Raw genomic sequence first — 26,735 nt, forward strand, 5'->3', positions numbered from 1 at the left:
AGAGAGAAAATGATGTCTGTAAGGAATTAAAATAATATCAAATAGTAATGATGATGATAATAATAATAATAAAAAACACAACATAAAGACCACACAGACGAATAAATGTTTTCTACAAAAGTCCTATTTTGATCAGACTTTTATTGCGATAAAACAGCGAAAAATTTTGCGAGCATTTACCTGAAAGAATATGCGAGAAAGAGTATCGAAGGTACTCGCGATAATATATCCGATCGATTTGGATAAGATATTTAAAGCAGAAATGCACTGCGTTTTTGCATATGTAAATTTTTAAATATTATAAGAGAGTTCACAAGAGATAGCGCGGATGTGTTCTTTGATTTCTTTCGTACTCTTACAATTATTAACGTAGAAGAAATACGTAAAGTCACGACGTTTCAACGACGATCCGATATAATTCTCTTTTCTTCTTCTTCTTTTTTTTTTTTTTTTTTTATTATTATTATTATTATTATTAAAATGCCGAGCTAAGTAACAAACGACATTAAAGTAAAACCGTCCATCCTGTTAAAAACAAAATGATTAAAATTTGCCGTATTAAAAAGTATCGTTTTGAACGTACGATTCATTAAGCAAAAATAATTTTAATAGCGTTATATGCTCCGTTCTTTTCTTTTCTTTCTTTTTTTTTTTTTTTGTTTCTTCTTCATATTATTATTATTCTTCTTATTCTTATTCTTTTTAATAATCAATAAAACATCAACCGCAACGCGACTTAGGCGACGAATACCGAGATGTGAAGAGAAAAATTTGAGAAATATCCAAGGGAACGAGATACTTTGAAAAAAGTACTCATGTCCGATGGTCGGCAGAAATATCTCTTCGCAAATCTAAACACTGAAACCGATGGTTGTCATCTAAACTATATTACGCTTAGACAACTAATGACTAACTTACACTTACGATTAGTATATTATACCGATTGGTAAAAATCACAATGCAATTTGTGTCACGATAAACAGCACATTTTTGGAATTAAAATTCGAGTTAACTATTCTTTTGCTCTCTGCTTAAGACAATTCTTCTTCTCCTTCTTCTTCTTCTTCTTATTCTTCTTCTTCTTCTTCTTCTTCGGGACCGAACGAACCACATCCACAACGAGATTTTTTTCAACCAACGCGTCATAACATATTTACAAAGTTATCCGAGGAAGCGTTAAATTAAATTTGAAAAATAGTTTATCCAGACGCGTAATAATTATCTTTTTTCCTTTTTTTCGTTTCTTCTCATTTCTCTTCTTTTTTTTTTTCTTTTTTTCGTTCCGATTTTCGAACGAATATGTAGAAAACGTAAGGAGAGTATAATATACGCTCGAAGGAAGAACATGCCAAGCCGGTGCTAAACGAAAACTCTCTTTCGATGGCCTTGGAAAAATGTAAAAGGTGTAATATGCCAACTTGGTATCAACTATTTCAATATGGCGCTGTTATGAAAAGCGAGGCACGGGCTTCGCAATTCTAGTTATTTTTAATACTGGCAAATATTTCTAGCGCGCGAAAAACTCACTCCTAATGATCGATAGTAACAATTCCACGGCTAATAAATATTCGAACTTTGGACGTTCGGTCTGGACAAAAGTTCGATTACCATCATATAAAATTGTGTAAATGTATAAAAGTGCGGATCGAATATTGCTACAACTTTTGTCCACACCGTACTTGAATTCATCCCGAGCATTACTACCACGTTTCGTCATCGTCGTCGTCTGTACGTTTTCGTGTCTCGATTCCAATTCCGTTAATTGGTTGCATTCTTCTCTCCTTTCTTTTATTCCTCAACATTTCCATCAAGTTTCGAATAATGATTTGATTTTCGACGATAGCCTGGAAATTCCAATAAAAATTCAAGTCTTTCGTCGGGACGAAATTTTTTTTCTTCCTTTTCTATTTTTTCGTTCTTTTATTCTTTTTCATTTTTTTTTTTTCTTTTTCTCTTCAAAGAACGCGACTGCGCAGCTCCTTTCGTTTCATCGTTTAATTACTTTTTCTTTCATTTTTCTTCTCCTTTTTTCTCTTCTTTTTATTTTTCTTCTTCTTAAATGAGAATCTATCTATCACCTAATCTCTCTCTCGCGTGTCTCGAAAGGAAGAAAGAAAGGATCGATCCTACGTAGGACTTAAATCAATTCGTAGCGCACCTTTGCGAGCCCTCGATCGTAGCTCGACACACTCTCACCTCGATGATACCTTATTCGAGAAGACAATAAATAATAATAAATTGATGATTTCCTTAACGATGATACCTCTAATGAATCGTACTGTTAGAAAGATATTTAGGCTACGATTAGTAGAGTTATTAGGGATCTTAGCCGAGTGAATCGACGGCGATTGTGCTGAGGCCCTTCGGACTGATGGTCGTCTTAAATTGTTCCGGAACAGGATACTCCGTCTGAAAATAAATCGATAAAATGATGTAAGTAAAGCGTAATTAAGAAAACATATTCTCCGTTAATGACGATCCTTACGTAATCTCCATTCCCTTTCGGTACCATGACATTCATTTCGCTAGATTTGCTTGTTATGAGCTCGACGTCCAATGATTCCGAATTGAGATACATTTGACAGCCGTCCGTCTTGTCGATCGAAATAGTTGGCACCTTTCCGAGTACCTGCGTAAAAAGGAAAAAAAGGAAATTAAATAAATCGAATGAAAGATACGAAAAAGAAAAAAAAACGAAATGATACAATGTTCGAAATGAACAACTCGTCGGTCCATCGTTTCGTATGAATTCGATCATAGAACAAAATCATAGAACAAAAGCAAAACGCTTCTGGCGTCTATTTATTCGGTTCCTGTCATACTTTAGGATCTGACATGAGTGTAAATATCTAATATTCAATATAATCTCGTGGAACACGGTCTCCAACAATAGAACGTGGTCAAGTTCAATGTCACGAGCATTATCGACATCAAGATGCGGTGGCAGCCTGGTGAGTATTAAACGGAGGCGATTAAAAAAGAAGAAAAAACGAACGTAGAAACTTAACCTACGGGACATTCGCACTTTCATCAAGGTGGAAATCTGGAACCTGTGAGAATAATTTGCGAGACCAATTGGAGACAATGTATGCAAGCCATCTTGAGATACGTATGGACGGAAATTGTGACAGACGTGGTCGATTGTTTAACTACGGAATCAACATTGTGGAGGGTAGGATGATAATTCCAATGTTATTCAATAATTCGATAAGATATCTGTTTTGGAATCGTCGATCGAATAATCGGAAAATCAAATTTAATATTTTGATATCACATTTTGATTCAACATTTTGTTCAACGTCTTTAAAGATCATTGCCATCTGCATTATTTGCATAATGCTACTACGTATATTCTACGTCAAAAGAAAATGGGTAAACAGGCCTACTCCTAGCAAATACATTCTCAGTAGAGTCGGTTGTAAGGTCGACGACCTGGAATTGAAAATCAATATACTAACTTACAAGCTACAGTACGGAACATGGCCGCTTCCTCACCAAATTCAAAATTCCACGTTAAAAAAACAACTTCGTAATCTCAGACTGACGTTGTCAACTTCGAACGATCGTAAAGAATGGATCAAGCATATACTGCTCAGGTAAAAAGTCGTCTAATCGAACGACCTAGGAATTTATCCTTTCTTTTTTCCTTTTTTTTTTTTTTTCTTTTATTTTTCAATTAATACTCCCCGTATGTATTCAGTTCGACGTCCAACGCTTATCTGTCAGCTTCCAAATTGGACTCTATCTCCGTGCATCGTATGAACAAATCATTTGACGCGAAAACAGGATACTTTCTACCCGGAAAGCAACAAAACGCTTATCCAACCGATCAAAGCGATATAAAATCTTGGAAAACTAGCAGTGTCGAATCTATAAAGTAAGTCGAAAGGAATGATCGAATGGCAAATAGTGTAAAAAGAGAATGTACTATAGAAAAACTAATCCGGAGGGTGTCCATCGACGTGGACTTTCAAAGAGTGAAAATCTAGGAGAGTCACGTAGCGTTACGAGGCAACTTTCGTTGTTGCCACGGAAGGACAGCGATTATTTCTGGAAGAAGACACGAAAGCAAAAACGTCCGAGAGTTTCTATGTCACGATCGAAAATCACTGCTTGCGACAAATACACCGAGAGCATCGTGGAGTGCAAAAGATTTTTAAAAGAGCTTAAGGAGAGTAACAAGAAGCTGGAACTCAACTGCAGTTCCTCGGCCATCACCAATGACTCTTCCTCGTTTCAAGAATCTTGGACCGACGAAAAGGTAATTTCTATTCTATGAAATCAAATAATAATTTATATGAGACGAGCAGATAATAATCGTATTATTTCTGCTGACGTTACATTCTGTTTGTTAAAGTCATCTTTGCACGCTCAAACAACAGATGCGAGGAATGCAAGCAGGAGATGCGAAATCATCGGAGAAGTAAAAGGAACGCTCGTGAAAGTAGAACGCGAGAAAAAGGATCTGAATGTGTTCATGGATATATCTAACGGTTTACAAATTGACAGGATCAAGAGCAACGGTTTGCTATCTTCGTTAAATTCAAGCATTCACGATGATTTATCGAATAACTTAACGATGGACGAGCCGACGTGTATCCTTTCTCAAAATAATAACGTCATAGAAATGTCCCAGATACGATTGTATCAGATCAAACGGAAATTGGAAAGTCTCGATAACGTTTTACGAGCATACAGCATGTTAGACTCTTGCGTTACGAGAAATGTCGAACGATCGAAGGAAAAAAACAACGAGATCCAAGCGATTTATCAAAACCTCGTCGATACTCTCGACGCGATAAAACTAGGGATCGAGAATATCAACAAAACGAAGAGAAATAAAATTTCTTTCGAGATCAACGCTAAGGAATACAGCGACAAGATGTTGCAAACGACTAGCAGCGATTACGAATTATTTGAAAGTATCGATTCCGAGGGAAATTCCTCGATTTCCATGAAAAGTTATACCGAACGATTGATCGAGCATCCGTTAGACTCGGCGATCGTTGATAAGAATCAACGAAGCGAGAAACGATCGATTAAAACCGACGCAACGTTCGCGTTATCTCGATCCAATCACGTCATAATACTGGATCAAGAGTCTCTTCTAAACGATTTCCAAAGGCAGGATAAGAAAGAATTATCAGGCTTTCCCAATTCGTTGGAAATCGACGAGGATCCATCGATCATTTCTACGAACTCCAGTCAATTGGAAATATCGAAAGACAGCGACTTGGAAAACGAGTCAACTGCGATGTTAATTCGGGAAGCTTTACAATGCAAGAAAGAACTTTTGTCGCGTGTCAAGTTGCACAAGTTCTATTCGAATGTCGAGGTCAGGAAAGAAAGAGAAGAAACTACGGAGAACTTCAAGGACGTTGATGCTGCTTGGCTGGACACGGAGAAAAGTTTCCAGTCAAAGTTGTTGGACATCATTACCGAAGAATCTACCAGTAGTTGTACCGACAAAACTAGTAGAACTTATATATTTCTTCAGATGAAGCAATCGAGCGAAATGTCCGACGGTTCCTCGTCATCGTCGAACATGGAGATAGACGATGAAAAGCAAGAGAATGACAATACGAAGAACGGAAAGATTACGTCAGAGACGTGTAACTCGTCGAAGGAAGCTTTACCCATTGTCTCTTCCCAATACTTCAGTTTCAACGATCTCTCGATCCTTCCGAAACAGCAAAATATTCCTTTCCGAAAACTTCCGAACGATTCTAAATCGTCTTTAGCTAAGAAAGATAAGTCGATAAAAAGTACAAATTCGTTACAGGGTAAAAGACCGTACAGGGAAGTCGCGACTTGGGACGACGACGATATAGATGACGATCGAAAAAGGCATTGTCATCGTGACGACGAAGAAAAAAATCGTTTAATATCTTCCAAGCGATTACGTAAAGCTAGAAGCGTGCCTGAATCTTTTCGTAAAAAAGGAACTAACAACGTTCGAAGAAATATCAACGAGGTTACGTTGAAAACCATGAGAAACATAAATTCTATGGAATGGTTTGGGGATACAGGAAACGAAGACGAAGATACTATTCTTCGAAAGAACGAAAACGAAGGAATTATCTCATTTGGAACGGACGATTTATTGTCTTGGAATCGAATTACCGACTCGTCTAGCGGCGGAAGTATAAAATATCAATTTACGATCGATAACGGAAGCATGACAAACTTTTTCTCATCCAAAGACTCGAATTTAGAAATATGTAACAAGTATTCGTCGAACAAGGAAAAAGATGAGACTGTCTACAATCAGGATTTATCGTTAAGAAGACGTCCGGGTATGCTTTCGTTCGCTCAATTAAAAATGAACACTTTACTGACCGATGAGAACGATATATTCAAGAATCCATACTTCCTCGGTGAAAAGACCCTGTCAGAAGCAACGTGTGGCGAGACCATCGAATTGAATCTAATTCCGATATCAGTGTCGATCGACTCGCACGAATCTAATCTTCTCGCAGTAACCCGCAGCAAAATTTTCGACGACTTGAACAAAGTCTCTTCCACATTGCGAATCTCTTATAATAATGATCTAGAAACTGGTAACGTCACCGAGATCATCGAGAACGATGAGAACGATGAACCTGACAAAAAGGAAATCCAAAAGATTCCGGATAATGGGAAAAGTATAGTTTATATTTCCGATCGTGCGATGGAACTCGCCGATCGCAATAACGACGAAAGAAAAAAAGTTCAAAGAAAGTGGCTTTTCAATGAGACGAAGCGATCGAATAACGTAACGAGCTCTCGATCGAACGTGATCACACAAAAAAGTAGCTCGTACTTCACGGGCGATACTTCGAGTTCCATGAGCAAGATAGATTTTGAATCTTGCCGGATATCCAAGAGTAATATCAGCATGAATTCTTCTTTCAAAGAAATAAACATTCAAAATGATATATTGGAATCGTGCATAGACTCGTGCATCAATTTATTAAGGAAAGTAGAAACGGATAAAAATGAATCGTTGCAATCGATAGATGTAACGTCGAGCGAATGCGCTTCCAACGACAATGAGACAAGTAACAAAACATCTGTTTCGTACATCGAAGCGAACGATTGCAAATCGACTAATGAAATTTTCGTGCAAAAAGAATCGAACGTGAAACAATTGAAAAATAAATCCGAGGGATTCATATTCGATGGAAGCATCCAGTACAAGAAACCACCTGTTGACGAGCAAAGCGTAAAGAGAAATTCGCGTGCGATTAATTCGAATTGGGCCAAATATAAAAAATCAAGCATCGATACGAAATCGAAAGATTCGATAAAGGTAGAACGTGGGACGTATTCGAAGAGAAACCTAACGAGTAATAATTCTCAGCTTAAAATAAAAAGTGATTTAAGTATAATCGATGGCAAAGATAACGCACCAAACGCTACAAGATCTTACACGAGGCCGAACAGTTGCAATCTATCTCAAGAAAGATCTCGACCTTGCGCGAGTTCTTGTAAAAATGATTTTTCGTCTCGCTCTGCCGTTTTCTCGCAATGCGATGATCGAAGATCGACGAAGGAGGAAGCGAAGAAAGACAAAGCTAAATTCGACAAAACGGAAACGCATTCTAATCACGCGCTGTCGACTCCGAAGTCATTTTCGAAATCTTGCATACCCATATTGAAAAGTCGATTGGATGCACGAAGAATGGAACATATATGTCGGCCGAAAAGTCCGATGAGGGGACCCTTAACGATGACTGGATTATATCGGGATAAAATAAATAATAACGATGAGAACGTCAACGAAGTCAACGTGATTCCGACGGAAGGTACTTCTATGAATAAAAAAGAATTGCAGCAACATCTGGATAACAGTAAAACGTTCGAGACGAGATTTAAAACGGGATCATCCAAAGAAAGTACGAACGTCATCGATGAAAATTGTAGCAATAACGCGTCTCGCGAACGGACGATAATATACGTGAATATAATTAATCATCACGATCACAATGTGACGAGAATATTGGATCCTGAAAAATTTCTCGAGTATACGAGAAAAGAAGTACTCGTTGCGCAAAACGTAAATGAGCTGGACGCAAAATTAGAGAACAATGCGTCATCATCTTCCGTAATAATGTCGCAGGAAAAAGATACCTTGCCGAAACTCGTAACCATCGTGTCCTCCGTCACGAACGAGGCCGATAACGACGAAAACGATTCCAACGGTACGTCCAGTCGGCATGTATTCACAGGTACATTAAAAAATTTCTGGTTTGTTACCATTCACCAAAAGGAAATGGAAGTTTCGGTGAAGCCGTCCGTTACGGACACGAGCACGTCGATGTCCGACTTTTTAAAAATCAGCGAAACAATGCCGTTGCACGAGCATCAAATATTTGGAATGCCAAAGGAATTAAGCAACGAGGAGTATTCTTACTTGTTCGAAATTCTTACCCGGAAACAAAATCTCGGCCATTTAAAGGAGATTGAAAACTTGTGCCAGAGACTTAGGCTAGGAAACAAAAATTTAGAGTGATCTTACCGTCGATCGGCTTAGGCATTAACTTTTCTTTTTTTGTAAACGCAAACCTGTCGGATCCTTGGATACGATGTTGTCTTTTATCATATACTTCTCTATATATTTTCATTGTATATATGTACTCTTTGAGAAGAAATACACTTCTTTTTATATGCTTTAATATCTCTTAACATCTATAATCGTGTAAGAAAATTGTTAATAACGCACTTGCATCTGTACGCTTTGGCAGTTGACGAACTCGATACTCGATACGACCGAGTCGAATACAACCGATGATTTGCGGCAAGAATCCATCACGATGGAATTTACTTTTCCTTTGACGACCATGGTACTGTCCTGGCAACGGAACATGTAGACAACGTTGTTCATCTCGACGTTGTCGACGAGCAAGTCCTTGTTACCTTTGTGATATTCCTGCGATGCAATTACATTTACGATTACAATTACATTGATTAAGACAACGGATATCATTATCTCGAGATAGTACGACGAAGCAATACACACCACAAGCCACTTTTTGCCATCTTTAGTAAATACCGGAGGTTTATCGATCGGTACATTAGCAGGTGTTACTGATTTCGCTGATACCGCGTTGCCAAGAACCGGAGCTTTGAAAGGAGCTGGTCCGGTTCTTAAAGACGGATTCTTATGAGTCTGCATGTCCGACGTGACTTTCTTCAAGTCTGAACAACAGAAAATAAAGATAGAAAAAAGACTGTTGGAAACGTTCATCGGATTAAAAGTCGGATTATGGAAATGATAGGTGTGCGACGATACGTACTCTTCGTAATACCTTCCCCTTGATTAATTTCAGCGAAGAGAGCACTTCTATCGTCACTGACGTTCAAAGCAGAGACGTCGGGCAAAGGCATCGACGGCGGTGGTGGTGGTGGAATCCCCACTGGCGCAGAACCAGACTTGGCCCATACCAATCCCGTCGTATGATGTTGTCGAACGTATTGCTGAAGATCGGTCAATGCTTGTACCCACGCTTTACACCAATCCACGTGCGTTTTGTCTCTGTGATATTTAGGAAATGTGAATGAGGAGCGAACGTAGATATAGACGATTAAGAAGAAATATGCAATAACGTCGAAGAGCTCACTTCTCTTTCCAATCCTTCAAAACGCGATTGGTATAAAATTGTCCAGCATCGTTCATTTCCTTTACGTAAGGAGCTGGCGTCGGAGAGACCGCGACCCATCCCAATGCTGGAATACTTCCGCTGATAGCAGCGAGATGATTAAAGAACGCGGAGTTTCTATTCTTCTCGCTGAATTCTTGTATCTGTTGAATCTGCGTCGAGGTTGGTGCAAGGAGAGACATTTGTTCGGATTGATTCATCGGCGCCGAGCGAGATGCAGCCAGTTGGATGAAACGTAGTTGGATTCTTAAAAAGCAACACGATTGGATCTCTCGTTCTTCGAACGATCATCTTTTTTTCGAGATAATTTTTTTTTTTTTTTTTTTTTTTTTTTTTTTTATGAAATTGTAACTCACTGGAAAGCTTTTTCAACCATTTGACTGTGAGTAGCTACATCCCCGCCAATCTTTTGACTTAGCTGAAGATATTCCTTCACCGATCCTGCCAAAAGGTCCTCGTATCCTGCTATCGACATGTTGTTGCTGTTGTTGTTGCCGTTGATCGACCAAACTATCGACGCTTTTTCGGGCGACGATAAAGGCGACGCCGCTGCGTTTCTCGTCGACACCGGTTGCGGTTTCTTCGGTGACGGGGTGTTAGTTTGCACCGCGGTTTCTTGAGTTTGAGCTACAGCAGACTGTGCCGGTACTCTCTCCAATCGCTTAGTTACGTTCTCAAGTCGATTCACCAAATCCTCCAGATGTTCCTCCCTGTCGTTCGCTTCGCAACCTTACGAAATGAAATTAATTAGGATAAAATATAAACTCGATACGTTCTCGTACACCTTTGGATGCGAATCAACGAGCTAGAAACAAGAGTATTTTTTTTTACGCTCTAAACAAAAAAAAGAAAAAAAGAAAAAAATACGTTTCTACAAAAACGTAACATTTAGAACGACGACGAAGATAACGTGTCCTTGGATCAACGTCATGCAGAAAAAAGTAAACAAAAAACAAAAAAAAAATAGAAAAACACTTCCATGCAGGAAACATGTCGCATTATCACATACATTCGTACGTATGTAAATCTATGTGCATGCTACGTTAAAAATCATATAAAAAGTGACAAATTGTCTATGATCATTTGCATTTCATCGTAAACATCGCACAGATACGAAAAATATAAACGTAATTGTGTGAACACTTTTCTGCTCGTTCCGAATTCAGAATAGCGAGTTCTGATGAGAATCTTTGCCGTTGGCAATAATAATTTGAAACACCTGCGAGAGGATAAGTTTCGCGATGCGAATGTTAGGGTGTATATTAAAGCGGAATCCGCGTATAAATAGTTTCTGTCAACATTCTCTACTGGGTCATTATGTTGCAAGCAACGCGTAGACAGAATTGAAGAACGTTATTACTGAGATTTAACCCATGAAAATTCTAGAGAAACGAGAGCGTTACGTGGCCGCGCTGGAAGAATAGATTTAACATAGTAATTAATATACACGCGACAACGTAATTCATACGAATAATATTATAACAAGCTTTGCTCCGTAATTGACGGGCGTACCGGTAACTCGATAACTTTGACAAATTGCGTGGATACGATATTTTCAATTTAAAAATGACGAACACGTCAGTGATAACGAGATAGGATTAAAGTACGATAAAAGAAGAAGAAAAAAAGAGAGGAAGGGGAAAAAGAAAGAGAAAAAAAAGAATGAGTCGATTCATCGTCGACTTTACTTTCGTATTCGCGAATTGAAATATAATAGATTAATGAAAAATACCTCGATAAATAATTTAGAGAGGATGACGTTGCTAAATATCGATCGTATATACACGTATATCTTTCTCTTTCCTTTTTTTTTTTTCTTTCTTCCTCTCTCCTCCTCACGATTCGTGAAAGGATATAACACGGATCGGTCGTACTTGACTTTCGGAAAAGCGACGATAGACTGAAAGATACTTCGGGTAGATATTCGAGATGCTAGAATACTATACGTTGGTTCTATAATTAGATAACACACGCAAATAATCTCGTAGATGTATTTGTAACTTTATATACTTTAGTGTGAAACACTCGGACTGACTCGCACACATGCGCGCACACGTGCACGCACACACCTTCACACAGACACACGCACCCCACATACGCACGCACAGAGAGGGCATTTATAAAACGAAGAGAACGTAGGTGTAAGGAGGATGACTCAGATTCGATTTATATTCGTCTGATAGAATTCATCTAACGAAAATGTAAATACGTTTGCGCGCGTCCGCGTTCTTCTTCGTTTAACGAAAATATTCTAATAAAATATTTGTTTAAAAAAAAAAACTTGGATCGTTATAGCGAACGACGGCGAATAACGGATTAACTTGATTCTTCGGTTCTCTTTCTTTTATAATATCAATACGGAAATAACAGGCGGAAGTGGATATAGGTCGCGGCACGATGAATAAAAATGTCAAAGAGAAAACAGTCGATTGGACACAAACGAAAAGAGACGACGATGCTGGACGAAAGAAAATCTTTCAACTTTGACCTTTATATCCCATTTCGCACAGGTGTGTGCACGCATACACATACTACGGGATGATTTATTTATTTATTTTCTTTTTACTTTCTTTCAAAGAGGAAAACGTATATACGTTTGTACGTACGATAGAAAAGTAGAATAATGAATAACGACGATAAAGCAAGAAGAGGAGCAGGAGGAGGAGGAGGAGGAGGGGGAGGGTGGAGAGGATGGAAACAAAAGTGTTAGCGAAAAGTGCAAGGGTGTGAACTCGATGAGACTCGAATATGCCAATCATTTCGATTGTACTCAGCTGTGAAGTATCGATTGTTAAAAGTTCGTGAACATCGAATGGTTTCAATGAAGCTTCGAAGCTCGGTTAATCGGGTCATGTTCATCTCCCATTTTCTCTGTATATAAGTACAATGACGTTTGGACTCGAACGTCAATTCGAATTTGCCACGAATTTATGTATTTAGAAACTTATCTACGCTATTTCTATCCATGTATCTCTGCGAGATATTTTTAATCGTATTCACATTAATTCCTCTTTCCAAGAAAAAAACGTGTAAACGAGCGATTAATATTTCGATGGCTGATTTAAAATGAAATTGTACCCAATGAAAAGTATATATTTGAAAAGGATAATAGATATTTCGTAATAAAAATCGTGCAATTAAATCGTGCAATCGTGAATGAATAAAAGACAGTTGGCGATAATAATTTTATTATTGCCGAGATTTACACAAAAGTTTTTACGAGATAAGTAGAAAGATAGAGATCGTAAAAAAGAAAAAAAAAAAAGGAAGTGATAAGGATCGAACGTTATCTCTCGAAGGCAGACGCGATTAACAAGTTACGAAAATTCCCTGTGATCATTACAAGTCCAAATAAAACTTTTATTCTCGCATGAGTATCGAACGAGGGAAAAAAGGGCTCAGAAAAAAGAAAAAAGAAAAAAAAAACATAGAAAAAAGGAAAAACAAAGAGAAACAAGAACGAGGCTTTAAAGCGCAACGAGAAATATTTCACGAGCCTCGGTGGTTGTGCTACTACTCGGTTCTACTAAAAAGAAGAAAAAAAATAAATATATCCCGGTGAAGTTAGTTTATGAAAAGAAAATTGCACGAAAGAAAAAAAGAAATTGAGCGGTTGCGGTTTTTCGGATTCGCTAACATTTAATCGAAATAAAAACCGAACAAAAAAAATATATATATATATATGTGTATAAAATAGGTAAGAAAAAGTTTCTCTTTGTTCCTAAAATAAAAAAAAAAAAATGGAAAGAGACAAACAAAAAGACAATAAATAAATAAATAAATAAATAAATAAATAAATAAATAAAGGACAATTTTAGTTAGATTCGTTCGGAGATGGAAGATCTTTCTAGGAAGGTCGTTAAAAAAGAGACGTGTCATGCAGAGTAAATGGATGTTAAGCGGAGCCCTAACCGGCGTGCACCATCGGTCCTAGCGGGTCGAACCTCACTCTGTGCTCCGAGGAGTTCTGCGTAGCCTGTAGCAAATCGGAGAAGAACCTGTGTCGCCTCAGAGCGAGCTCGTCGCGAGCTACAGGAGTAGCAGGGGGTTCTTGCATACCACTGCATCCCTCCGATCCCGGATCAGCTTCTTCCTCTTCGGACAGCCAACGTGGAATCGCAGAAACTGCGGAAAGCACATTTTTCTTGCCCTATCGTGCTTCGTCTGTCTTGCATCCTTTATATCTTTGTCTTTTATTTTTTTTCTTTTTCTCTTTCTCTGTCTCTCTCTCTCTCTCTCTCTCTCTCTCTCTCTCTTTCTTGTTTGATTCGATTCATTATAAATTAGTGTCACGTCCGAACCGTTGCGATAATTTATTTAAAATAATCCAACTATTTGCAAAAGGTACAAACGAAACTATATTTGCACAAATTTCGGCCATGCATTCGAATTGCGGCTATGTGTGTTATACGTGGCTATATTACAAAGTAAAGATTTTTTTTTTTTTTTTTTTCCAACGAAAGCGTAGAATAGGAAATGACAAAACCATATATACAAAATATTCATTCGTAAAGAAGAGTATACCAGCGAAATTCGTCTACGTTCAGCCCGGAAAATGGTTGGCCCGAATTAATCCTCAAAATGGTAGTTCAATTCGAACAATAGGATCGGTTAACGGACGATGGAATAGCAATCTTCGATAATCGATCGATATCGAATCTCGAAGATTTGCATCCTCGTCCAGAATCACAGAGAAATTACGTCGGCAATTTCTCTCTCTCTCTCTCTCTCTCTCACTCTCACTCACTCACTCATAGTGAATATCGATTTTCGATCGAGCTCTTCGAGCGAGCATATACCTGGGTAATCATAGGATAATAAAAGACGATAGTCGGTGCAATTTCTAAGGAGACACGAGCCACGGAAACCGAAGTTGGAAACTGCATCCGGCAAAAGTATGATAGATAGACGTAGAATCGAATCGAATCAATCGAATCGGATCGGATCGGATCGGATCGGATCGAAGAGAGTAAATAAAATAAAAAGTAGAAACGGACTTTGTAAAGCCTACAACTTGCGTTGTTATCTCATCGATAAATACTTTGTCGACCGAAGCCATTCTCTCGTTCTCTATCTCTATCTCTTTCTCTTTCTCTTTCTCTTTCTCTCTTCTTCTCTCAAGAGAATGATAGTATATATTTCAATCTGTAATAAAACCGTTTTAGGTCAGATACGTAATCAATTTTCGATGAACGTTCGACCTATCTCGTTTACGATTTGATTGCGGTTCGGACGGTAGCAATTTTTAAAGAAAACCACCGAAACAAGAAAGCTGTGATAATATAGAAAACTCTAAATACTCTCTAAGGAGGATGAATATTATATCGCTAGGGGAATAACGGAGGATACGGAAATAAGTCGAATAACCCGAATAATCCGAATAAAACGAAATTCGTGAAAGAGAAAAAGGAAGAGGAGGAGGAAGACGACGCTGCCGTCACTGCTGTCGCCACTCGAGTAGATTGAGATACGTCAGCGTTCTTAAGAATACTCGACCTTCCGAGATGAGTAGATGCCGACGAACCTCCTGGGGGTTAGTCGATTAGACGAAACATCGCATTCGGTCGACAAAGCGCGATTCGTTCGGAATATATCCAAGTACTTACATATCTTTGATATCTGTCAGATACTAGTGATAATAATAAGAAAGAGAGACGATTATATATATATATATATATATATATATATATATATATAAAGAGAAATGAAAAATATCGACGAACAATGTTCTCGATTAGTTTTCTTTCTTTTTTTTTCCCACACACATCGTTCACACACATCGTTAGAAATCAAACGATCAAAGATATAAACGAAAAGATAGGGCAAGAAGAGAGCATCAAAGTACCTGTCGTAGTTTTCCCAGTGGTTTCGTTTTCATTATCATTCTCGTTCTCGTTCGGACACGATTCGAAAACGGAATCGTCCCCTTCCTCCTCGGGACCGTCGTCGATCGTTCTTTCTATGTAAGCCGAGGCATTGTAAAGATTCGATTTAACTACGACTTTGATGCTAGTAGCGGAAGAAGGTATCGTCGTTTCAACGCCACCGATACCACCATCACCCTCCTCAGCTTTCCCCTCGTTTCCACCCCCCTTAGTCGTTCCCTTAGTGTCTCGTTCCCTATTCGTCTCTTCTACCTCTCCCCCCTCGTGTTCCAACATTCCTTCCTCGCCTTTCTCGATTTTCTCCGCTTTCTCAACCTTTCCCTTCTCGTCATTATTACCCGTAGTTAATTTTTCCGAGCTAACTACGTGATTTTCCAATAAAGAAGACCCCTTCTCGCATCTCTGAACCTCGCCATTAGCCTTCTCCTTCATCTCTTCTCGCATCTCGTCCTCGCTTTTCATCGATGAATCTCCGACTTTATTTCCCGACGATTTATTGCTGGTCATTTCGTTGCCCAAAAGCTTTTCCTTCCTCGAACTCTTATTGCAAACGCAGCATTTGAACATCGTCGATTATCGCTGTCTTTTTCTATCTCTTTCTCTCTCTCTCTCGTTTTCCTGTCTTCTTTTGCTCTATTATCCGATTTGTTTATACTGCGAAATTGTGTATATATTTGTCGAGGTCACACAAAACGTATGGAAATAAGAGATACGGACGAGCTTTTATCGTTTCCGATTCCCACCGGACAATAATCGACGCAAATAGCTTTTTATATTCTTCTATTAGATCGTCCTTAGATGATCACGATTATCCTTCGATGCTTTTCTTCGAACACTGTCACTTTTCTAGGGTCGATTCTCGCGGAGAAAAAAAAATGATCGACGAAGCGTGTACGGCCAAGCCGATCACCTAAATTTAACTTTTGTTCAACGATTATCGATACACAACGCGCAAAGCGACCTAAGTACTCGTCTATATTTGAATCTCCCTGATTATCATCGACCTAATCCCATCCAAAATGTTTATCCTTCTTCTTCTTTTTTTCTTCTTCTTTTCCTTCTTTTTCTCCTTCTTCTTCGATGATACGTTTTAATAAATACAGTTGATTAATAGTCAAAACATTTTCCTTTTTATGCCGTCCGACATGCTGAAATCAAGCAGGTATATATATATGTATATATATATACGTATATAATCTATCGAATATCTAACGAAAGATATCGACTATTTTAGATCTTCATGATGAAATTTAAACTTTATATCCCCGTCAAAGTTCTACCCTAACGAGAAGATATTTTTATTTTAGATTTATCCTAAAACGCTTCTTTTGTGAACGTTATTCGACTTTCGCGTGAAACGTCGAGCTTACGGCAGTGAATTCGCGTCGACAAATAAATACTTTATCGTCCGGACCAACTATATAATCTTTGCTTGCTCGAGGTACACATCTATAAAATTCGTCGCTTGTAGAAATAACAAATAAATATCATTTTTCTCACTCGGAGATGAATTCTCTCTTGGAAATGAAAAAGAATAGAACAAAAAGGAAAAGAAACGAATTAAACAAAAAATAGCAATTAATTTCTTACACCGATCAAAAGGACAAAACGGAGATATTTTATCTTCGCGACTCGTATTTTTCTTCTTTTCTTTTTTTTTTTTTTTTTTTATATACTTCTTAACTTTTTTTATTTCTTATAGGATACATCGATACGGTCGTTCGATCGATCGCGCCAAGAAAAACATGAATATACGAACGAAATGGAAAAAAATTTGTTTAATCGACGCTAACGTTACCTACCTACTCTACTTTTCCCGGGGAAAATTAAAATCGATTAAACACACGCCCAGGCACGCGCTTTCCAGATTATTTCTCTTCTACCGTAGGGAGAAACAGATGTAACCCTTTATTTTTCAACCAGAGAAAAAAAACAAAAGAGGTAGGGAAAACATCCGACACGCTTCTAACATAAACTCGAGTAACATAAGCGTACTAAATACACAAATACACGTTTTTTTTTTTTAAATAGTCCCCATATACGATACTGATCAAATTATTCGATATAATATTTAACACCGTATCCGATGAAAACGTTTATTGAAAGAAATTTTTTATTTCTAATTTTTAACTTTTTATATTTAAGAAAAATTTTTGTATTTCTATGATATATGAAATAGCGTTAACGAATATTGACGGAATAATATGTGTATTCTTTGGAAGATATGACGAGGAGGAACGCGCAAAGTCTAACGGACGACTAGGTCCACATTCACCGTTAAACCAGGTCCACCCTAGAAGTGCGCCTGGATTGCGTCTGCGTCCGCGTCCGTGGGTGCGTTCAATCGCAAGAGAGATAAATATCACGTTTTAGTGTCGCGAATGCGCTTTCCCTCGCTCTATCTGTCTCTTTCTATCTCTCTTTCTCCGCCTCTCCCTCTCTATCTCTCTCTCTCTCTCTCTCGTGCACTCTTTAATCTCGGTGTCTTATCTTTCCCTTCTTTCCGCTCTTTCGCGTCTGTCCCCTCGAATTCACGTAAACAATAAATTCTTCTAGACGAACGACCTGATATCTCGTATTTCTTTTTATTTTTTTTTTATTTTTACCATTTTCTTTTTTAAAAGGGAAGGAAGAAAAAAATTACTTCTTCATTTGATTCTTTGAGAATAATTAAGAAAAAAAGGAAGGAAGGGCCCTCGAAAACGATAATTAACACGATATCTCCAATTAGCGAACGAAGAAAAATGGAATGGCCGAAAGAAAAGAAGTGAAGTACGTAAAAGTGAAAATTTGCTTGCAAAAGGAAACTAAAAAGTGGATGCAAAAAAGAAAGTCAAAGAGAGGAAGAAAGAAAAAATACAACGACGTAGTATTTCCATCAAGGAAAGAGGATACGAATAGAACCAGAGGAAGTCTCGTATTCGTCCTGTTATATACACATACATATATATATATACATATATACATATATACATATATACATATATACATATATACATATATACATACATATATATATATATATATATATTTGCTGCAATACTAAAGTAAGCACGTATAAATAAAACGTCGTCTTTTCGAGAAACGCCCTAGATTCGGGAAGAAATAAAAAGGGAGAAGAGAAATAAAAAAAAAAAAGAAAATAAAAATAGAAAAAAGAAAGAAAAAAGAGGCGTTGGCGGATATCGCTTTCTCACGACGACGACGTCGAAAGATATTCGACCCTTCGAACTAGGCACGTTCGTTCGGGGGCTGAAACGTGAGAGCATGAAATTTAACGAAAGCCGAGTACATACTACATAGTAGTAATAGTAGTAGTAGTAACAGTAGTAGTAGTAGTGGTGGTGGTACTAGAAAGAACTTTGAAATCGAATTTTACCGTCTACCCATTGTATATTCTTCTTTCTAGTTTCCTCTTTTCCGGATTTATTTTTATCGAACTTTCGAATATTTTCTTTAGAACGACAAGAAAATATCCAAGCTTTTGAAACTTCGAGGAAACGCGACTTACATCTTCCAACATAAAAGGCAAGAAAGGAAAGATGGAAAAATAAAAAGGAAAAAATAATAATGGAAAAAAAAAAAAGGAAATATAACAGGATATTATTCTCTTTGATGTTGAAGCCTGTTTTCTCGCGTGGCATTAGCTCGTGAAAAGAGAAAGAACGTAGAAACGATGTTGAAAAGGCCACTCACCGGGTCTCTTTACCGACGTGCTACATACACCAGAGAAGGACCTTATAAGGCTCGATCCTGGAACTCGCGCAAAAAGGATTCTCTGCAATTTCGCGAGCAATGTGATATCGTCTATGTCTACCTTCTCTATCGTGAGAAAAACTGACGATTTATCGATCGTAACATAGAACCTACCTATGTATCTACCTAGAATTTAAAAATGAATTTTTAACACGCCTCTCGATGCTTTTATACGTGATATTTTACATTATATTAATATTTATTACCCTTTGTGAGTTTAAATTGAAAGGAAAAAAAAAAAAAAAAAAAAAAAGAAAAAAGAAAGAGAGAGAGAAAAAAAAAAGAAAAGAAAAACAAATACACCGTCGTATTAGTTTCGAAAGCGGCTTCGAATTGGAAATTCTTATCAGTAGATCGATATTTAAATTAGAACAGTTTTAATTTAACTTCGGTGTTACGTATACCGAATGATATACCTACGATCGAGACAATTAGCGTTTACGCTATGTGTTTCGGCGTTAATTAGCTGCATCCTACTTGATCGTTAACACCAGACGGCTTCAACTTTTTCGTTGTGAGAATTAGATACGCTAAAAGAAGGATGTAAACTCGGTCGAAATAAGAAATTTCGGATCGTTACGGCTTACCAAATGTTATGTGGCTAATGAGTTCACCACCCACGAAGGTTCGCTCGATGCAATTGTAGGAAGCGTTAACCGCAAATGCAAGCTCCTCCTTTCGGCTTGAGAAATCTTTGAAATTTGATTGTTCACAGTCGTGAACGCATTGGTTCAACGGATCATTAAAGAAGATTTTCAAAAAGAAGAAGACACCCTCGTTGATGGTGCAACGCCTTTTCCTTCCGTTTAATTTTTCTCGCAGTTCCCTCTTCTTGGAAGAAAAAAAAAACTAACACACACACGCGTGCACACACATCGGCTACTTTCTTTCTACGTCGTCTGAGTCGCGGGAAAATAGAAGAAAAAAAAGAAACCAAGTTTGGACAGTTTGCGATACGAGAAATTTGATTAGATCGAACGACCCTCGGTGGGGGCGTAGCTCCCAGACTGACGAAAAATAGCCGACACTTTGAGAGATACGGCCGGCGCAATACTGTGGCCTCCTATTCTGAGTTTCGACCGGTGGAGCTGCGGTGCTGCCACGGGGTGGTCGAGACCCGAAATCGTTAAAGCTTTGATAGTGCATGGACCACGTGGCACACAGCCACCCGCACATACAATACTACGATCTGTGGGAAAACTCGGAAATGCAATTTCTCTACAACGTCTGACGGATCTTTCCGGAAATCTGAATTCGTTTCAACAATTTTACCTCTCGATTGTTTCCATTTGTTTTGTGTGTGTGTGTGTGTGTGTGTGTGTGTGTGTGTGTGTGTTTATGTGTGTGTGTGTGTGTGTTTGTGTGTTTATGTACATAGGCACGTATCACAAAAATTCTCAATACGACAACAAAGATACGGATTACCGATACTGCATTGGATTACATCATCGACAGGCCTCCGCCTCCGCCTCCGCTGCCTCTTCCTCCTTCTCCTCTTCCTCCTCCTCATCCTCTTATTCCTTTTCCTCCTACTATTCTGAGGGTTGCTGCGATAAATTCGGAGCCAAAAGAATACTTGGAAAAAATTATTGCGTTCGATCGTTAAAAATGCATTTTACTTTACATAGAGCTCTAAAATAGTAGATACTTGTTAAATTTTATTATTGTATATATATATATGTATGTGTGTGTGTTAATTAAATTTATTTGTTTACTATATATATATATATATATATATATATATATATTAATAATTAAATTTATATAGCAATTAAATTTCAAATAAAATAGTAACGCGACATCGTTGAAATACAAAACGTGTTGAGAACAACCGCAAAGATATCAACCTTAACCGCATTTCACATTTAATCGAGGTCGCTATTTTTCTTTCGAATGTATTGAAAGAATGTGTTTTGCGCTAAGAAAAATTTCAAAGAAATGTTCATTCCGTAAAAAAAGGATATTAAATATTTCCTATCGAAAAAGTTCAATAAATAACATAAATCTTTCTTCGATCGTAATTAAAAGTAAAATTAATTAATTAAAAAAATAATTGCATATGCAAATATTTCTCTTTTCCTCGCGAAAAAAAAAGAAATCGTCTCGATTTATTCTCTATCCATTATACATACATATATATATATATATATATACATATATAGAATGGAGGGGGACAAAGAGGAAGTTTTAAAAATAGAAAAGAAAAAAAAACAAACTTAATTTTCTAGACGCAATAAAAGTAACCTTATGTGTACGAAATGAAATCCAATTAAGGAGATGTCGCTTAAGTAATTTGAATTCGTTTGACTTGGAGATTCCGTTTTCCTTATAAGAGAACGATGTATTTTTAACCGATGTAAAATAGAAAGCAAACTGGTAAAGAACATAATTTTAATGATATGAAAGAGTAAGGAGGATATAAATTCTGCTAGCACTATCTGAGAGAAATAAGATATGAGAATAAATACACTGTGTTTTTATTCCTCGGAGAAAAGAAAGAGAAAGAGAAAAAAAAAGAGAGAGAGAGAATGAAGATCTATGGCTGATGAAACTTCCTTTTGAGTAGGAAATACATTGTGAATGAAACGCAACAATGAAACACGACTACACACGAAGGAAAGAATGAAAATCTTATCAAAAATACAAACTCACTGGCAGACATTATCGAAAAGTAGACGAATCAATTTAATACAACGTTACAACTGCTGGAAATAACTACGTTTTATCAACGAGAAAATATAATGGACGAGACGAGTTGACGATTGTAAGCCAAATCGATAACGATATCCATACCACGTCGTATGAATCGAGATATAATTTAATAATAAACGATGATTATACGCTGTATGATATTGAAACGTTAACGCGTAGAATGTTCTTTATCAAAGCTATCTAATTATAATAATGATTAAATAAATTCAATTCTTTCAAATTCGAATTTCAATCCAAATTTGTCGGAATAATGAAATATAATATTGTATTCGGTACACACTCTGTTAACTCCTATTAACATCCATTATTGTTAGCAATAATGTCACGTTCTTCGATAATGCGATGCACTAACCGCATAAGAATTTAAAACAAGTAACAAATGTACATATTTGTATTTGTGTGTGTGTGTGTTTATGAATAATATATTCATTAATATATATATACACGTGTACCTATAACATTAGAAAACTTGTATAAATGATCTAAAAATTTTCAAATGTTCTACCAACGCTCGGAGAATAATCAAGAGCTTAGGTATACGATCATTCGTTTCATCTATTATCATATTATTCCACAGGACACGTATGAATCATGTAACCATTCGAAATAGTCGTTTGTTAACAGATCACCGTTTATCCGAATCGACGTGACACACATCCGCAATCCCGCTACTTTTCAACTCGCATCAGCTATTTTACAGTTAGATTACTTTAGGATAAAATAAAATAAAATAAAATAAAATAAAACAAAGTAAAATGAAAAGAAGAAAAATAAAGAAGCGTAACAAACGATAAAGAAGAAAAAAAAAATAGGATTATAATGGAATATATAAATTAGAGGATACAAATTATAAACGATTTCTTTTTTTTTTTTTTTTTTTAAGATCATATACTAATTGCTTTATTAAATAATTCGGATGGTTAATTAGTAGCTCGTTTGTTCCGCTAAAATTATAATATTCGTTCCTTTATTTTTTCTTCTTTTATTTTCTTTCCCTTTCCTTTCTTCTCTGTTAGAGAATAACATGCATTTTCACGAAATGGGCCTTTAATGAAATGCTTATACGATCGGTTTCAATGAAATTGCAATAAGAGGATCCGGAAATCCGGCACTCACGATTCTGCCACATATTCAATATGCTCTTGTACGTTTCCGGAACCATCCGAGATTCCTTCCTCTGCTTCGGTTCATTTACGTGCGGCATTTCACAAAAATTTTCCTCCAATCGATAACGCTAATCACAGTAAGACTAGATCAAATTCTGATATCACGAAAAGAAACAAAAAAAAAAGAAATAATAATAGTGTAATAATAATAATAATAATAATGGTAATATTAATAATAGTAATACTAAGAATAATAATAATAATAATAATGAAAGAAAAAAAAGATTTGAAAGATAATAATATATTACGAGAAGAACATCCACGCGTGACTAATGAAGGATGTTAAGCGACTGACTTCGTCAGTTTTCACGATTGAATTCTAATCTCACCTCTGAATCTCAGGGCCGTATTCACGTTAAGCCGAATGGTAGTGTCTTACGATAAGATACCAATCTTGTCTTTCGATGATTAGATTTCGATAAAATCGATCATTTTTTTGTTTCCTTCTTTGTTTCGTTCTTTTTTTCTTCCTTTTTTTTTTCATTCGATTAATCAACTAATTGATGAGTAATTGATGAATTAATTGGATTGGCCAATAAGTAACGTCGAAATTTTCGATAGAAAAAATATTAGTGTTGTTTATTTTGATAAGAAATAATAAAAATTGTTTCAATAAACGAAATGAATCTATTCGTTCAGATACAAATAACCAAACATTTTTTCCAATACAAAACGCAATAATATTAATCTGTTACGTATTTCAATATGAAATACGAAACATTTTCAATAAAAAATGCTAGTGATACTTGTCGAAATATAAATTATTAAAAATGAGTAATTATTGATGTCAATCCAATACAAAATTGAAGTTTAAAAAAATAATTAAAAAGAAAAAAAAAGAAAAAGAAAACAGACCGGAAAATAATAAAATTTAAATCATTAGCGATTAATAATGTAATCGTGATAACTGTTTAAAAAAAAATATCTTCTTATGGAATTAACTTAGCAAACGAAAAGCAATAAGATAATACGGCGATGATCTTGTTTTCGCGAGACACCGTGTAGACAGCAATGAACTCTAACGGCATTTGCGAGCTTCCTTAAAAATTCTCATAAAACTAGTGGAATAGAAATTTACGATGCTATAATACAATCCTCGCGAATAAATTCCAAACACTAATGTGCGAAATGTATAATTGGATGGATTAATGCAATTGAGAATAATTTACTTGGCGAATGAGCGCGAACATATAAATGATGTTTCTAAAAGTAGTTCCAAATGTAATTCATTATTTTCACGTAGCTGAGAACAAATTTGTGAGATACGTGTACGTACATGGTTATATATAGTCAGTATCTTCAGTTATTTAAATTACGTCACATAACCTACAAATTTCTTCATTTCTTAATGATAACAGCAAAATGCTTTTAAAAGTACGGCATATAGTTAACGGGCTACTTGGCTCTTTTTTACTTAAAATTTATAAAGCTATATATACATATATATATATGTGTGTGTGTGCGCATGTGTATATATATATATGTATGTATATATATTATGTATGTAAGCAAATTAATCACAACGATAAAGCTTCGACGAATGAAAAATAAAAAAATCAAACGATACTCAGCACACGAAGCAACCGAAGAAGCGAACTCTAAGAAACATTTGCAAATAAAGAAAAAAAAAATTAATAAATAAAATAAATAAGTAAACGAATAAATGTAAACAAAAATTGCATGCATTTCGCTAGATATCGCAATTTATTAAATACGAATCTCTCGTAATAACGAGCGATCGTCTCCTACGTTGATTCGAAAGAAATATCTTTTCGCGCGCATACGCATACACGCAGGCACGCACACATACGCATTCGTCGGTGCATCTTTAATTAACGATAACAACGAAATTATATACGATCGATTTCGAAACTATGAAATATCTCTTTGGAAATTCACTTACTTGTCGTCACTAGCTTGTCATTCTTTCTTACGTTCCTTTTCTATTCTTTGTCGATAAAACAAAAAAAAAAAAAAAGAGAGAGAAACGACGAGAAGAAACAAAAGTCGCGCGTGATCATTTGAACGTTATAATTCCGTGTAACGTATCTTAAGAGAAAAGATGTATAAATTACGCGCGTATATAACTCGTCTAAATATCGATTATCTATCGCGATATAATTTACGAGAGAAATCACGATAGTTTTAGGTTTAGTCGCGTCGTGAAGTCAGTCACAAACATGGCGATCGGTTTAAAGAAGAACGAACTTACCAAAAAGAGATTTAACGAAGCTCGAAGTAGAGTCGATGAAGAGAAACCGACGGAATCAATCGAACTAAACGACGAAACGTTGCGTTACGAACGTACGTTTAACGACGAACTAAACGACGAGAAAGAAAATGATCCCGATTAGTTATACATATTTTCTCGGATTAAATACCAAACGTATTAATGGCGAGAGAGCTTGGAAGGTGACGAATTCTCTGATTCTTAATCAACATACCGATCGAATCACCGTAATCACGCGTGTTCTTCGTAAATCGCCGAATAAAACGATACCAGCTGTCGGAATGACAGGTGTGATAGGTGACTCACGCGCGAACGTGATGTACGTATGTGTATAGGTACACGTACACGTATATATACGTATTGGGTAAACGAGAAAGGAGAAGGGGAAGAATATAAGAAGGAGTGGGGGAAGGAGAGGGCGGGACAGTGGAGAAGGGATGAGAGGGACGCGACGAATAAACACGAGCGTCTCTAACCCCTTTCTACCGGATTTCGACGAAGCCCGCACACGAAAGGGAAGCTTGCTCGTTTCACGTTCGCGCCTATTTTATGTTCCTTTTCTGTTCTTTCTCCGTTCTTCATTCTTTATTATTATTATTATTTTTCTTTTCGTTTTTCGACGCATGACGAATAAAAGAAGACCAAGTACGAATAAGGAAGTTAAAGAAAGATAAAAGAGATTCGTGTAAACATACACATAGATACATCATACATACGTATATACGTAGATAGCGTAGCGGCGGTTGGATGGAGGCGCGCGCGTGCGCGTATGTGTGAGTGAATGTATGCGTGCGTGCATCGCGCCTACTCTCGTCTCTTTTGATCTTAAAAAACGATCGTGTATATTATATCAAAAATATGTACGTACGTTCTCTCTCTCTCTCTCTCTCTCTCTCTCTCTCTTTCTCCCTCCCTCTCTTTCTCTCTTTTTCTCTCTCTCTCCCTCCCTCTCTCTCTCTCTCTCCTTCTCTCGTACAACGTGTATATGACTAGCCTTGAAACAGGCAGCGTCCACCACGCGATCGAAGCGACGATAAAACTCTTTGACAATGACGCGTACGCGACCTTTACCGGTACAAGAAAAAAAAAGCGTCCAGATGGCTGGACACTCTACGTACAGACTCGGGGCGTTTGCCGGATACCGGAAGTACTGACTCTCTTCTCGTTGCACTGCGCCGAGCCGGCCTTTGGAAATGTCAGCGTTACGCACATGCGCCTTTATTCTCTATTCTAACTCGGCGAACGCGTCTGACTATACGTATATAGAGAAGACCGGATTTTACTATGTCCGACGATACCACCAATCAAAACGCTAGAAATATAGAATGCACTTTCTCCGCTAAGA

General features: G+C 36.9%; 2 protein-coding genes across 8 annotated transcripts; one reads left to right on the forward strand and one right to left on the reverse strand.

The window, feature by feature from the left end:
- Positions 1–121: 121 nt before the first annotated feature.
- Positions 122–26,298, reverse strand: LOC122631616 (adenylyl cyclase-associated protein 1). Of its 7 annotated transcripts, XM_043817539.1 has the most exons (10): positions 26,260–26,277; positions 15,487–16,131; positions 13,554–13,766; positions 9,998–10,370; positions 9,603–9,887; positions 9,279–9,517; positions 9,002–9,180; positions 8,705–8,911; positions 2,486–2,629; positions 122–2,409 (listed from the first exon to the last, which is right to left on the reverse strand). In XM_043817539.1, the coding sequence occupies exons 2-10, from the start codon at positions 16,091–16,093 to the stop codon at positions 2,326–2,328; spliced, it is 2,331 nt and encodes a 776-aa protein (XP_043673474.1). In that variant the 5' UTR covers positions 16,094–16,131; positions 26,260–26,277; the 3' UTR covers positions 122–2,325. The 7 variants fall into 7 exon arrangements, with proteins under 7 accessions (XP_043673474.1, XP_043673476.1, XP_043673479.1 ...); XM_043817541.1 differs by lacking the exons at positions 13,554–13,766; positions 15,487–16,131 and having other exon boundaries at positions 26,259–26,298; XM_043817544.1 differs by lacking the exons at positions 13,554–13,766; positions 15,487–16,131; positions 26,260–26,277 and adding an exon at positions 25,605–25,739.
- Positions 4,413–8,627, forward strand: LOC122631611. Its single transcript, XM_043817529.1, has one exon. It carries the CDS (start codon positions 4,478–4,480, stop codon positions 8,492–8,494), a length of 4,017 nt encoding a protein of 1,338 aa, XP_043673464.1. The 5' UTR covers positions 4,413–4,477; the 3' UTR covers positions 8,495–8,627.
- Positions 26,299–26,735: the final 437 nt, after the last annotated feature.

Source organism: Vespula pensylvanica, chromosome 9 (genome assembly GCF_014466175.1).
Source record: "Vespula pensylvanica isolate Volc-1 chromosome 9, ASM1446617v1, whole genome shotgun sequence".
Lineage (NCBI taxonomy): Eukaryota > Metazoa > Arthropoda > Insecta > Hymenoptera > Vespidae > Vespula > Vespula pensylvanica.